The 14,948-nt window shown below is 28.9% G+C and overlaps 1 protein-coding gene across 1 annotated transcript; it reads left to right on the top strand.

The window, feature by feature from the left end:
• The first annotated feature begins 47 nt into the window (after positions 1-47).
• LOC139501516 (CTD nuclear envelope phosphatase 1-like) lies at positions 48-14,623 on the top strand. The gene is made up of 7 exons (XM_071290632.1): positions 48-301; positions 2,435-2,501; positions 3,808-3,926; positions 5,340-5,411; positions 6,106-6,222; positions 7,272-7,383; positions 8,985-14,623. The coding sequence occupies exons 1-7, from the start codon at positions 203-205 to the stop codon at positions 9,128-9,130; spliced, it is 732 nt and encodes a 243-aa protein (XP_071146733.1). The 5' UTR covers positions 48-202; the 3' UTR covers positions 9,131-14,623.
• Positions 14,624-14,948: the final 325 nt, after the last annotated feature.

Genomic DNA, 14,948 nt, shown 5'->3' with positions numbered 1-14,948 from the left:
GAACTTTCTGGTTTTATCCAATTAAATTGAATAAAACCAAGAGAGGCACTTAATGAAATTAAGAGCATGATGGGAATTCAATGGCGGCATAAATGCAGTGAAACTATCGTCCTTGAAATATATTAACTTTCCCTATCTACATGCTCATTTAATTCCCATTAATGTGTCTTTGCAAACTTCAAAATATAAAAGTCTTGCACTCATGATCAAGTACATTGTTATGGGATTGCGTGGATTCTTCTTACTGGCAGCCAAAATATGGAGTTTCATTTGCTACTGTTTTAAACGACAAGCCAGGGCTGTGAGTGAAATAATTCGATAAATAATCGACTATTCTCTACTCCCTGTCATTGGTTTTTTTTTAACCCATTGAATAAGTTGTAGTCTCTGTATCTTATAAAGAATATCTAAAAAGGACATGTAGGAATTTGTGTTTCAAACCATAAAACAAGAATTATCCAGGTTCTTTTGCCTCAAAACACATTCACACACATTCTGAGTCATATTTGAACCTTACACATTTGCAACTAAAGTATGTTTGTACCCTACATGTCTGCAACCTTTTTATGAGGGCATTAATGCGGTTACTGTCATGACAAATATTGGTAAAAATTCTTGTCAAATGACGTTGACTGTAATTTTCGGTGCATGACAATAAAAGGTACACTCTCATTTAGATGCAATCTAATTGAAATGAAATCTCCCCACTCGCTCATTTTTGTCTGTGTATAATACCAAGCATAAAAAAGAGCGAGTATGGACATTTAATTACATCTATTTAATTAGATTGGTTTGGTAATTATAATTATAAGGATATTATTGACTAATCAAGTTAAAATTTTAACCAATGATTATTTTGGGCTTCTGTTAGTATAAAGCTAACGGTAGCGGAAAATGACTTTTTGACACCTGACAGTAAAGGGCATTCATACCCTCTTTTATTGGTTTTGTATTAAGTAATTTGTAATAAAGTTTTGGTAGGTGTATTGCAATTGCTATAGCTTATTTTTTGATGTTTTGAAATAAAGTGAGATTATGACAACGTTTTTTTTTTAATCATGATTTTCAACAATAATACCATGAATACCTAATTTAGCTGTGTTTAAATATTAATTAGCAGTAAATCATATATAATTAACAATAATTAATCATCAAATAGATAAAAAAAAAAATCATAAAAATTCCTTAATTTTATTTAGGAAAATAGTTTTTTAATAATTATTTATTTAAGATCATCTATTTATTCAACTGGAATTTGAATAAAAATTGGATGTGAACGGACTTAGGAAGCAAAAGTGTGAGGCGGGAATCATGTAGGGTGCAAAGGTATATTTTGCACAATTGACCTGATAAAACATAAACATGTACATGTATCAGTTGGTTATATTTATAATATAGATGTTGTCAATAAACTACTTTCAAATTTGTACACTTTACAGTAAATACCTGTAATCAGGTCTGTTTGCTCCAAAAACACATTTTTAAAATTAAAATAATTCACAAAAAAAATCTGTTTAAACTTTATGTTTTTTTCAATTCAAACATGTCAAATGTCTCTTTATTTTAAAAACAATAATTTATAAAAAACTTTTTTTCTTTTTTTTGAATAGCCATACATTAACTAAAGCATAAATACAAAAACCTTTATACATTTAAATGGTGTAGAACAGATCCAGGTTGAATGTGTGGAGTGCTAACATAAATGAGAGTAAACATGATTTTGGGCAAACAGACATGGGATTCTAAATACCCTAAATCAAAATGGTTATTTTGTTACTTCACAGTAAGAACTCGTTCATAAAAGCATCTGGAGGAATACCCTGGGTCAACCTGTTAACATGATTCTGGGTAAAACATCAGTTGGTATAAAAAGGAATTTGAGCAAAATAGGGTGCTGACTCAAATTTCATAGTGAACTTAAGTTATCCAAGCTCAAGTTTGGTTCAAATTATATACAGGTTTTAGGTAGTTAACCTTGATGTTATGGTCGCAAAAACTTAAAACTTGCCATTATTTTTTTTATGTCAAATGTGTGCCAAATTTGGTTTTGATCCAGATTGCATGGTTTGCTGAACTTTGAAATGTGACAGTGCAAGGGTTGCATGGTGCCCAATTGACATATTTACTGGCTAGTTGTATTTTCCATCGCAGGAAGAACTTTGTCAAATATAAGTTACACATAAAATGCATATAAAAGAATACTGAACATTAATAGAATTTATTAACGTAAAAAAAGTGATTGGATAAATATAGTAATAATTACAAGGGACATCATTATCAGTGGTGGTTATTTACATTACTAAATTCAAAATTTAGAAAAAAAATCTAGAATAGGTATTTCTAGCTACTGTACAGTATAACTAGCCATTTAGTTTTATCTGACTTTTTCCATTTTGATTATTAATTTATTAATATAATTATTTTTTTGTTTCAGATAATTCAGCACCAGACAGTTAAATATGAGTGCATACCATTGTCACCATTATCTAAACACCGACTGAGTAAGTTACAGGTCACAAATAATATACACAAATAAGGCTTAAAAAAGATACACACATTCATGACATTACCCATACATAAGTAACAGATCACAAATAAGGCTTAACCCTTTCACCGATTGCTACCCAGACAGAAGCTACTCTGAGACGATGGCTTCCCTGGCTACTATTACTCAAGTGGGAGATCTTCATAATTTATGCCAATAAAAACTTGTTTGTAGTTATTTGTGCATTTATTTCATTCACTAACATCATGTTCACAGTTTTGTTCATGTTTTGATCTTTTTTTCTTCATAAAATATTCAAATTTTCAGCATTATTTTCGTAAAATTCTCAAAATTCTGCTCTTTGACCCCAAATCGTAATTTTTTAACCCAAAACGGCAAAATTTTGAAAAAATGTATGAGGCTGTACAAATTCCTCACACTAAATGATGTCCATTCCAAGTGTTTTGTACATAAAACAACATTTTATGTAAAAAAAGTATACTAGTTTGGCTTCAATTCTTCCATATTCTTTCAAAAAAAATGTTCCCTCATTTCAAATTCTCGTAAATAATAAAATTCCGTAAATTTCCTCTGATTTTGACACGGTTTTCAACAAACAGAAGCGCCATGTTTACACTTTCATCCGGGTATTCATCAAAGAAAGATAACTCATGTTTGCACTGTTTAAAGCAGGAAACATAAAAGAGGTATTCCAATCCCGGTAAAACAAGACTCATCATCAGCTGTCTGAAGCGTGAATCCCAGTAAACCGGGACTCATCGGCGAAAGGGTTAAAGAAAATATACACACAGAAAGTGTTCACAATTTTACTTCAAGAATTTATCTACTTATTTAACAATGTTTTTACAGGGTTGAAAAGTGAACTTGTCAGTTGGTGCATACATAATTCTTAAATTTATCAATTACAGTGTTCATTACTTAAGCAAAATTGCCAGCTGAGATGAAATAAAAAAAAACAGCGCTCAATAATGGAAAAGGTGTCACTGTCTTTATTTTTTGATATTATAATGATAAGCAAAGAAAGTAGGTAAAAACACTGCCCAAATATGAATGCTGTCTGTTCATTATAGAAACAGAATGTGATTGATTCTTGAACAATGAGAAAGTATGTAAATGCTTTGTGAACTATGTTATGGATGGAAGTCCTTGCCAAACTTAGTAGAGTTAAAAAAAAAATGCACATACTTTATATTATCAAATTTGCAATGTAAATCCACTAAAAATTAAAAGAGATTAATGGATTGCTTTAATATGAAAACTTAAGTCTTTTGTTTTTGTAACAGTTAAAACTTTTTTTACAGGTATGTTGAAAAGAAAGATATTGGTTTTAGATTTAGACGAAACATTAATTCACTCTCATCATGATGGGGTTCTTAGACAAACAGTTAAACCAGGAACTCCTCCAGATTTTGTATTAAAAGTAAGTTAACAAGAAATCTTCTAGATTTTATATCAGATTTCAATGTTCTCGTCAAAAAGCATCATGTGATTTGAATTGTGCTGTTTCCACTTATATTACAAACTTACATTCATAATACATTTTATAATAGAAACCTAAAAATATTACAGTACACAATGGTAAAAATAAAGTTCCAAAAGCCAAATGGACAACACTCGAATTTTTATTAGAGGACAACAAATTCACTGAAAATTTTATTTAAGGTGGTAACAATTTTACAAACACCTTGCCTTAAAATAATTTGGCTGGTTTACTATAATTTTCATAAAATTTTGACAAAACTTTTACTTTGACCCTTTTTGATAAAATATAAAAAAAAATCAAAAAACTTGAATCAAACACTTTATTGGAAAAAAAAAAATCATTGAATAAATAGCAGCTTGACAAACACTAACTTTGATCATTCAAAAGCTTAATATTTTCTCATAAACATTAGAACTTGATTAAAAAGTTTCAGTGGATTTTCACAGAGTTATCTCCTTGTAGGGTTTTGTACCACCTTGGAAAAGATAAAAGAATTGCTTTGATATGTCAGACAGTATTAATAAGGATGTTATTGACATTGTTATGTAAAGTGGAAATCTTTGTTTACATCCTGAATGTTATTGACATTGTTTCTTTTTTACATCCTGGGTGTAATAAAGTAAACTGATATCACTTACTGACTTATCAAGTTCATTATCATAATTTATTTCAAATTTAAAGCTTGTGTTAGAAATCAAATTTTAAAGAAAAAAAATTATGAAAGAATCCAATGTTAGTAAAGACTGAAAAGTTATAATTACTTAGAGTGATGATAATTTATGTTAATAAGGTCTCTTCTTTTATTCATTTATATCAACAGGCAGCCTTATGCATGTTATGCATACTGGAAATTATAAGCACCATAGTAAATGAGCTATTAAATTATGAATTTGAGTTTTATAAAATTTGTAGAAATTTTACTTTACCATGTTTTGTATATAAAAATATATCATATTCAGCTGTTGGATTCTTGAAACAGTATGGTCAGTGTTACAATTGATGTCGCAATGATATAAGTTCAAATTCTGCTGAGGGAACGATAATAGGCACACCCTAACCAACCCTTATTTGGAATCCTGACCCTTCATGCTTTTTGAAAAAAATAACATTTATGTTGTATTATTACTAAAACTGGATTTTGTAGATATGAAAGAAAACAATTTTTAAAATAGATTTCTGGTTGATTGACTCTGTTTGCATCGCTGAAGACAGGAAACAATTATAAAATATGTATAATAGTTATTGGTCTCAAAACCCAAAGTCATAAATGATGTTATAGCATTGTAGGGCTAAATGGTAAAATCTAAGAGAAAATAATAATTAATGAATTTGTTTATCTTATATTTCCAGGTAAACATAGACAGACATCCTGTTAGATTTTTTGTTCATAAACGACCTCATGTTGATTATTTTTTAGATGTTGTAAGTAATTATCAATTTTAATCTTTGCAAGTTTTTGAATGGATCAGTTCTTGAAAAGATTAAATTAAACATGTATTATATATATGTAAAATTGAGAATGGAAATGGGGAATATGTCAAAGAGACAACAAACAACCCAAGAGAAGAAAACAACAGAAAGGCCACTAATGGGTCTTCAACACAGCAAAAAAATATGTATTACTTTACATAGATATCAGAAAATGCAGTAAGATTGTCAATGAGATGGCTTTCCTCCAGATAGCATAAAAATTAAGTTGGAAAGTTTTAAGATTAAATTATGGAACATACCTGCAGTTTTCGCTGAGCATCCTGTTCATTTGTAAATTTAAAACAGTACTGATAGATGCACGAGTCAGTACCATATAACATGCACACAAAAAAAGGGACAATGGAAACTACTATAAAAGATATCTATAATCTTTGAATTTTCAGGTTCATTTGCAAATGTACAAAACAAGTAGTTCAGTTGATAATAAATATTGTCCTTTTATTGCTCCACTCTGTTAAACTTATATGAGTGTATGCAAGAAAAGACATGACTGTCAATCATCATTTTTCAGTGCTACACTCATCATCTGCTAGCTGTGTCTATTACCGTATTTCACATTGTACCTGTCTATGATTAAAGAATTATAGATTTATGTTTGATACTATGATATGCTCCTACTTTATAGGTTAGCCAGTGGTATGATTTAGTGGTATTTACAGCTAGTATGGAAATATATGGGGCTGCCGTAGCTGATAAATTGGACAATAATAGGGGTATATTAAAAAGAAGATATTATAGGCAGGCAAGTAGTGAGAAAAAACCTAAATATATAGCTTTACTAAGAAAGTTTATTGCATCTAGACTCAACACAACTTGATATATTTTCAACAAAATCATGTATGCAAAAATTAAAAATTACTTTAAGTTTTAATTTTTTCTGCCCACGCTTGTTTTTTACCATGATGTGGAGATGTGCATATTTTTATTGTAAATTGCGATAGATTATTCTTTCGAGTTGTTGAAAATTACAGGTAAAAAAATCAAAAATGTTGAAAACAATCTGGTAGCACTTGTTTTCCTACAATTAAGGTTTGAAATGTAATTCAATTTTACATACATGTAGGTTTGAAATAAGTAGACAGGTCAAGGATCTTGCATTTCTTTTACACACTTTCTGTCTTTGAAATTTCTTAAAAGTTTGGCCACTATTTCAAACTATTGAATTTATTCACACTAGATTCATAGAATCAGCGAAATGGTGTTGCCTGTGAATCGCGTTTACTTCATTAATTTTCTTACTGTTTTGCTCCAAACGTTCAAGACCCGATAATGGAATGCAACAGTTTAAAACTGGTATATTTCAATATTTTAATAAGGCACTGTAAACAAAAATTTATTAAAAAAATTGAAAACTTCACACATAAAAAATGACAATCTAAAAGTTGCGATTATGTGCTAGGAATCTGCTAGAATGTATGTTTTTGCTTCCAAAAAACTTTAAAAAGAACAAACAATTGACTTAGCAATTAAGATTTGATGCTTTTCTCATTCACCATGCAGCATTAAGATCAGCTGATTAATATCTTATCCAGAAATGTAATGCATTTACTTTCAAAATAAACCTAAAAATACTATTGATAACAGATGCAGTTTTAACATTGGCTTTTGTATAGTTTAATTGAAAAGAAAATGAGGAAAATCTAAATAAAGGGAGATAATTACTTTTAAAATTATACAATGTTGTGAAGAGAATGTTTGAACTTTACAACAAAAAATTACTTTTAAAAGAATATTCAAGAAAGTTATGATGGTGTTTTTATATTAATGGTTTATTTTTTGTTGTTTTTTCAGCACTGTCAGTTAATGCAGGGAAGTTATACAAAGCAGTTAACAGAAATATGTAAAGATCTCTCTAGTATATTTATATTAGATAATTCACCGGTGGCTTATAAAAATTATCCAGGTATTATTGAAATCAATTAGTATTTACATTTCTTCATATTTGTATATTAAAAAGTTATTAACAAGGCAAATTCAAACAGATCTTCATTTGTTGTTAACTTTGAGTATGAATAGATCGAGAAGACTTGTGCAAATCGAGACAACCTTTTCTTAAATTTGTATATAAAAAAAGCATATTTTATTATATTTATGAATTATTGATAATGTAATATTGGCATATATATATTTGTAAATATTGAGATTCAGAGTTCACAATGGTCAATATGGAAAATAAATAAGTTGTATTAATCTCACAAACAAAGAAATAAGAAGATATGTATGAATTCAATTACAGCTTTTACATTAATGCTAGCAAGACAAATCTTTGTTTGGCTTGCTTGCTTTGTTTGTATCAATGTTTGCTCAAGCATGGCAATTAAGATAGGCAGGGCTTCAGCTTGTATACATCATACTTAAATTTTATTGGACGTTATGTTTGAGGTTAAGGACACCTAATCACATGACAAATAGTCTCACATGTTTCCTCACCTGTAAAAATACAATAATTTGTCAAGGAAAGAAAAATATAAACTTTTTTCTTGTATGAGGCTGAGAAACTGGCCTTCAGCATTGACCTAATATTGTTTTTTTTATAACATATCAATCTATTAGTTCAGTCAGTTATTTCCATGTCTGCCCTTCCATTATGTAACTCAAGAAAATATTCAAAAAAATGGGAAACAATTGTATCGAGAGGAAATCGAGTGTACATTTTTTATGTTAGGGTGTGTTTGAGATGAATATTTTGTCTTGAAAACGTACAAAGCAAGAGTATTTGATACATCATCCCGCTTCAGATTGTATCATTTTAATATAGCAAAGCTACAGGTTGACTTTATAACATAAAAAAAATCACAGTACTAAAAGATGAAATATAGGGGTGAAGTGAAATACCTATCCAATGGATCACAAAATCAGAGTAGGTGTGTTCGAATAGCTATTTTACTAAAAGTGCTTGACGACAGTCTTTAAGTTGGATATTTGAGAATCATTTGAAGAAAAAAAATTGTCTTCCATTTCTACGATTGTGAAAATAAACTGGCGTAATGGGGAGATTATTTCGACGAAGTAAAATCCTGTCTGTATTGTATATTTACAGGTAAGGAAACATTTGAGAATATGAGTCATGGGATGTTTTAAAAATTAGTGTCCTTAACCTCAAACATAACGTCCAATAAAATTTAATTATGATGTATACAAGCTGAAGCCCTGCCTATCTTAATTGCCATGCTTGAGCAAACACTGATACAAACAAAGCAAGCAAGCCAAACAAAGATTTGTCTTGCTAGCATTAATGTAAAAGCTGTAAATGGTTTATTGATATTACAGATATACTAGTGCCTTGATTCATTGTTGCTGTTTAAGTCTTTTTCCCAATAATCATAATCTTATAAAAGCATGGTTCAGTGAACATACAAATTCACCAAGGCTTAAAATAATGTTTATGTGGATAGCAGATTATATTCGTTGCATTTATTCTGTCTTTCCACATAATGCTATTCTTATAAAGTCATGGTTCAACGAACCAAGAGATCATTCATTGCTTTTTTACTATCTTTCCAGATAACGCTATTCCTATAAAGTCATGGTTCAGTGAACCAACAGACATATCACTTCTATGTTTACTGCCGATGTTAGATGCTCTACGATTTTGTCACGACGTGCGATCAGTACTTAGTAGAAACTTACACTTACATAAAACAGTTTGAGGATATTTTAGAGTATTACCATGATAATAATTTGTCTCGTCATCATCATATAGCCTGAGGACCACTACCTCTGAAGTAGAGATCTGTATGGTAGCTTGACAGGGACAAGATTGGCAGAATGTGACTTAATGTATGGTGGGCTCTACCGGACATAAATGGCAGTGTGAATGCAACCATAACCTTGTATGAATGCTTGAAGGCAGCACGATATATATCACTGTTTTGTATGAAGGTTTTAAACATATATGTATTAATTGTGTAAAAAAAAACTTGAAAAATATTGTGAAATTTTCCTTTATATTTGAGATAAGTCACCAGTCTAAGGTTAAAAATGCAAAAATTACATGTATTCTCTTTTTCTGTCTCTTACAATGTTTACCATATCTATGAAATATTTTATGTAAGAAAATGAAAATTTATATGCTTATTAGCTATTATACACTTTGTTTTTTTCTTTTTCTCTATTTTTTCTTTTTTTATGAATAAAAGAAGATTACGAGTATACCTCATTTAGACAGCAACCCAATGACACAAAAAATTGAGAACATATCTAGAGGTCAAAATATATCTTCAACATTTGTCGTTGTAAATTTTTTGAAAAAAAACAGTGTTCAGACGCTATTTAAGCAAAATAAATGATACAAGAAATATATCGGATGACTTTCTTTTTGAATCTGATTGCATTGTTGGAATAGGCTAGGACATGTTGAATGCTGAATAAAACAGTAAATTTTATGTAATTATACTAATTAATTGTCTTTTGTCTTAATTTGATTTGAATAATGTAATAGAGAAGATAAATTTAGAGTAGAGACTATTTGGCTGGAATATTTAAAATTAAAAGATTCTAGAGTGGCTTATGTTTAAAATTTGAAATACAAAAAAGTATGGGTATGAACAATTATATTCTCATGAATAATTATTTTTACTACTAAAAACTATTAAAAAAATGTTTTTTCTGTCTGAGCAGCATTTATACAATAAACAATAATGTATAGACGTCATTAATAATAGCAGATTCACAAAACAAAATTTTAAGACTGGTTGATTAAGAGCTTATGTATTGTATAGACATATTTCTATATTTGAAGCCAGTATTTTGACCTCTAGAAGTCCTTGAATTAATGTGCTTATGTTACCGTCTCACAAGTATACCTCACATCTTCTTTTACTCCTGTTTATGTGAATTCGAAGTCTGTTGAAACATTGAGAGGACTCTAAAGTCTAGTTATATAAACATATTTCAATTATAGATATACATGTAATATAGCAGTTGAATGAAATATAAACTCTTGAAACTTATATGACAGTTTAAAGTGTAACGATAGAGTCTAGGTATACATATGGTAAAAAAAAAATATTTTTAAAGTGATTTAGTTTGGATTACAAATTTCTTTCTGAAATTGGTAAAAAGTATATTTGTCATTGTCACCTGAAAACGTAATTTGCAGAAAATTATTTAAATGCAAATGTTTGCATATATAATGTTTTGGTTTGATGAGAAGTGCAATTTCTATATTAATGATTTTACTTTTATTTTAAACAAATGCTTGAAGTATTTGCCTGTCTTCCCATAATATTTACACACATGTTAATTAAAAAATACTTGAGGCATTCATAAAATCTCAGGTTCTACAAAACATCATTGTAGTAATAGTTACTTATTTTTCTAAGGTTGTCTTTCTTTGGTCTTAATCTTTAGGACGACTTGTACACCTCATAACTTTTCATAAACTTGTAGTGTAATACAATGTTTTTTTTTTTTTTAAAGTAACAGACAAGTATCAGTTTATTGTATGTTATGGTGAAAGAAAACAATTGTTTATAACAGGAACCAAAAGTATCTGTCTTCCCTCGATAATGAAGATTCATCTTTATTGTTAAAATAAACTTGTAGTATTTGCTTTTATCATAAATCTTAAAATTTTATGTATTCTAAGCATGGATTCATTTGTCTTTGGAACTGAATGTATTTCTTGTTGATTTAAAAAATCAACAGTTTTTAATATTTAATCTATTAATAAGTTTATACTAAATAATTTGACTTCCTGTTGTACCTGTAATTAGGTATACACACACCTCATTTTACCTTTAAATCTATTGTAGGTAAGGTGAATACCACACAACAATGCTGTCAGATGTTTGCTAATTTGATTTGCTTATGTCATTAAAACCTATTGAACTTTTGGCATCAAGCTATTTTCTTTGTTTATGTTTGTTTTTATTTCTTGACATTATTCCAATTAGGTATCTTAACATTTTATTGTTGATCAGAAAACAATTAAACTTAAAACTTGGCAAAGAATATTTTATTAAAATTTCAAAGTTAATGAAAGAAATGCAAGCTGTTATAGTAGCATTAGCTGTCAGAGTTAAGATCACGGGTCAAATTCGTCATATTTGATTTATAATGTACTATAATGTATATCCAAATTATAAAAAGTCTTAAATATGATCAATTAACAAGGCATTTTATCAATAAAATGTTTAAGCATTTCATGTGTATTTTAGTCTAAAGACGCCATCTAATTAACCATCAAGCTGACCTCCAAAGATTGCATATTTAAATTGCAATGATAAATATGGATATATGGTAGATAGATTTTCAAGCACAGTCTATTGGATTTAATTACAAAACTTCAATGATATTTAACCTAGTCTTATCCACCTACATGTAACATGCAGTCTTCTTGCTTAACCAACGACCCTCCATGTCAGGCTTTTACAATTTCTTTCTGGCCTTTTATAAACTTTTCTACAAGCCAACATGATCCAACTTGAATTTTAGTAAAATTGAGCTTGGTACCTGTGGATTCAAAAGTTTAATTATCATGAAGACTGAACATGTTATTTATCGTAAACTGATTGTTCTAGGTGAGATTGGGATATCTATTTGAAATATGATAGGAGTCAAATTGAGATGGTTTTCTGGCTTAAATGTTTTGCAATTTTCTTTGTTGAAGTTCAATATATAGTGCTATACTTATACTACTACTTGAGTTAGTTAGTTTTGTTGATTTTTTAGAGTATATCAAACTCAAAATTTATCTAAGAAAAAGTGTACTTTTTGTTGACATATATTAGAAGTAATTACTGTAGAAACATTAATTTTCGTGGGGTTAAAATTTTCATGGTTTTGTCTCTGTATAAGATTTCATGGAGTTTTTAATTTCTTGTTTTCCAGTATATGGAGGTGATGTTATATGTAGGTTAAATTTTCATGTTTTTTTTTAATTTCATGGATATATTTTTTCTACAAAATAAACAAATTTAAATCCTCTACGAAAATTTCTGCTTTTACATTATATATAGAGTTTGATTCTGATTTAACCAAATTAGAATATTGTATGCTGAGATAATTTCCTTTCAAAATTGAAGTTTTTTTTATGAAACTCTGACACTGATAGTTGTATAACTGTTATATTAGAAAGGTCATAATTTACAGCATTGTATAGACATGATGAAATAATATGTGATATCAATATTATAGTTTAAACATATTTATTTATAGTGGATTGGGAAACAAGTTTTGCAACTTATATTAATCCCTTTCCACTTTGCAGAAATAGCAATAGATTAGTCCATATTCTATGCCACCTCAGAAAATATTAAATGAACAGATAACACTTCACTTTTAAATGGTTAGTACATACTTTTGAGGTGTTTAATTAGTAAATAAAACATTAATAATTCACTTTCAAACATCAAGGATAATTGAATAATCCAAAATTATAATTCCCCCCTTATTAAAGTCTTGTGGGAAAATTTTAAACTATTTGCTCTTATACAAAATAATAATCCAAATGATGAGGCATTATAAATTAGAACGGTTGAACTTGAAGCAGTATTTTTAAATAAATCTATTAATTTAATCTGTAGAACTTTTATCTCCCTCAATAGAAATAAAATCATCAAAAAATATATCTTTAAAAAAATAATTATAAAAAATTATCAATTTTAATCAAATAGTTGTTTCATATCTTTTATTGCAATTTCTGAATTAAAATAAAAATAGCTTTACATGATTGACCAATTCTCCTCTTCACTTGAATGTTTCCATGTTGAAAGAAATAATTGATAAAGTAAGAATTAAGGTGGTACCCAACACTTTGACCTAAATTAATATAACTTTTAATTTTCATAAAATTCTGACAAAATATTAACTTTGACCCTTTGAAAAAGATATAAGAATTCCAAAAAACTTGAACTAATCACTTTAACAGAAAAATTTCATTGTTTATACAGCAGGTTGACAAACATTAATTTTGATCATTGAGAAGTTTTATATTTCCTAAACAATAGAAAGTGATTAAAATGTTTAGTTGATTTTACAGAGTTATCTCCCTGTAGTGTTAGGTACCACCTTAAGTATCCCATAACAATAACCTTGACCATCCTTGACATTCCAAAACTTGATTCCAGTTATGCATATAATGTACCCTAATGTAGTTTACGGTATATTAAAAATTTCGCTATTTCAAAGTCAAAACCTAGTAGCAGATATAAGACTTGCATTTTATTCTTGTCTTTGATTGTCAGATATGTTTCAGATAAAAATTAACGGAAAAAACTAGTGAGAATAAACCCCTCATGAAAATATATCATTTTATAGTATACAGTGACCATATTTTATGATTTGTTATAAGATAGTTTTTGTCACACTGTACAGGGTATTCCATACTTGTCCTTTGGTTTTATTGTGTAACACTATCCTTCTTTGTTCTTTTTAAAAAAATGATACAGGAAAAGATTTCTATGGTAAAGTGTATACCTCTATAATATTACATGAGTAAATGGGCTTTATGTGTAAAAAATCTAGTTTCATTTCTTATTCCCCTACCTAAAAATGTCACCAAAAAAATGTTGTTTAAAAAATTTTAAAAATGGGTCAAACTATTTCCTCTGTTTTAATATTGCAAAATGGTAACCTTGATATTAATTAAAAATACATTTTCAATAATCCATATTGTCATTTAATTGATATGTGAGTAATTTTGGAATACTTGTACATGTACCGTATTAGTAAGTTTGTATTTCATTAAGATTGAATGTTGCAAGCCAGTTTTGTATAAGATTATAATGCATTTTTGAACAGAAACACCTATGTGTAATTTTACGTAAATAATTTGTTTGATAGATTTTATAAAATTATGTTAGTGAGCCTGAAGGTCATGTGATATGTGATCTGTGGTGGGTCACATGACCAGTGATCCATGATGAGTCATGTGATATGTGATCTATAGTGAGTCACATGACCAGTGATCCATGATGGGTCATGTGATATGTGTTCTGTGGTGGGTCACATGACCAGTGACCCATGATGGGTCATGTGATATGTGATCTGTGGTGTGTCACATGACCAGTGATCCATGATAGATCATGTGATCAGTGAGTCCTAAAGGCTGTGTGATCATTTGTATGTGATCTTCATAAAATATTTTATGTTTAGACAATAATAAAATGTTGATCCTTGTGGATTTCTAATGAAATGAATTTCTAGTTTATTTTTAATTTGCAGTTGCATCAGAAAAAAAGACAATAATTTCCCCCTGTTTCAGTGTCAAAATGTCCATTTTGATTCTGAATTCATTTGGTATTAATGATTATGAGAAAGCAGTCATACAACAAAACATACCAAATAAAAATTGATATTTGTTTTTACTTCAAAAAATGACAAGCAGACGTCCCTTCTTATGCTAAAGTCTTTGCAGACAAGCAGTGAAATTATTTGATGGTGTCTTTGGCTATTGTTTAGACATTTGATTAATGTATATAATGTGAAATAGTATATGTCGTAGAAACAGAAACCCAACAAAAC

This window comes from Mytilus edulis, chromosome 13 (assembly GCF_963676685.1).
Source record: "Mytilus edulis chromosome 13, xbMytEdul2.2, whole genome shotgun sequence".
NCBI classification, from domain to species: Eukaryota; Metazoa; Mollusca; class Bivalvia; order Mytilida; family Mytilidae; genus Mytilus; species Mytilus edulis.
This window is presented reverse-complemented; position numbering and strand designations above follow the sequence as displayed.

What these genes read in the sequence shown, in the direction of transcription:
- LOC139501516 (XM_071290632.1), top strand. Translation starts at nt 203, where the DNA reads ATGATCAAGTACATTGTTATGGGATTGCGTGGATTCTTCTTACTGGCA. An exon ending in CTCCAGATTTTGTATTAAAA is followed by an intron (nt 3,927 to 5,339) that starts GTAAGTTAACAA and finishes TTATATTTCCAG; the next exon opens with GTAAACATAGACAGACATCC. An exon ending in TTGATTATTTTTTAGATGTT is followed by an intron (nt 5,412 to 6,105) that starts GTAAGTAATTAT and finishes CCTACTTTATAG; the next exon opens with GTTAGCCAGTGGTATGATTT.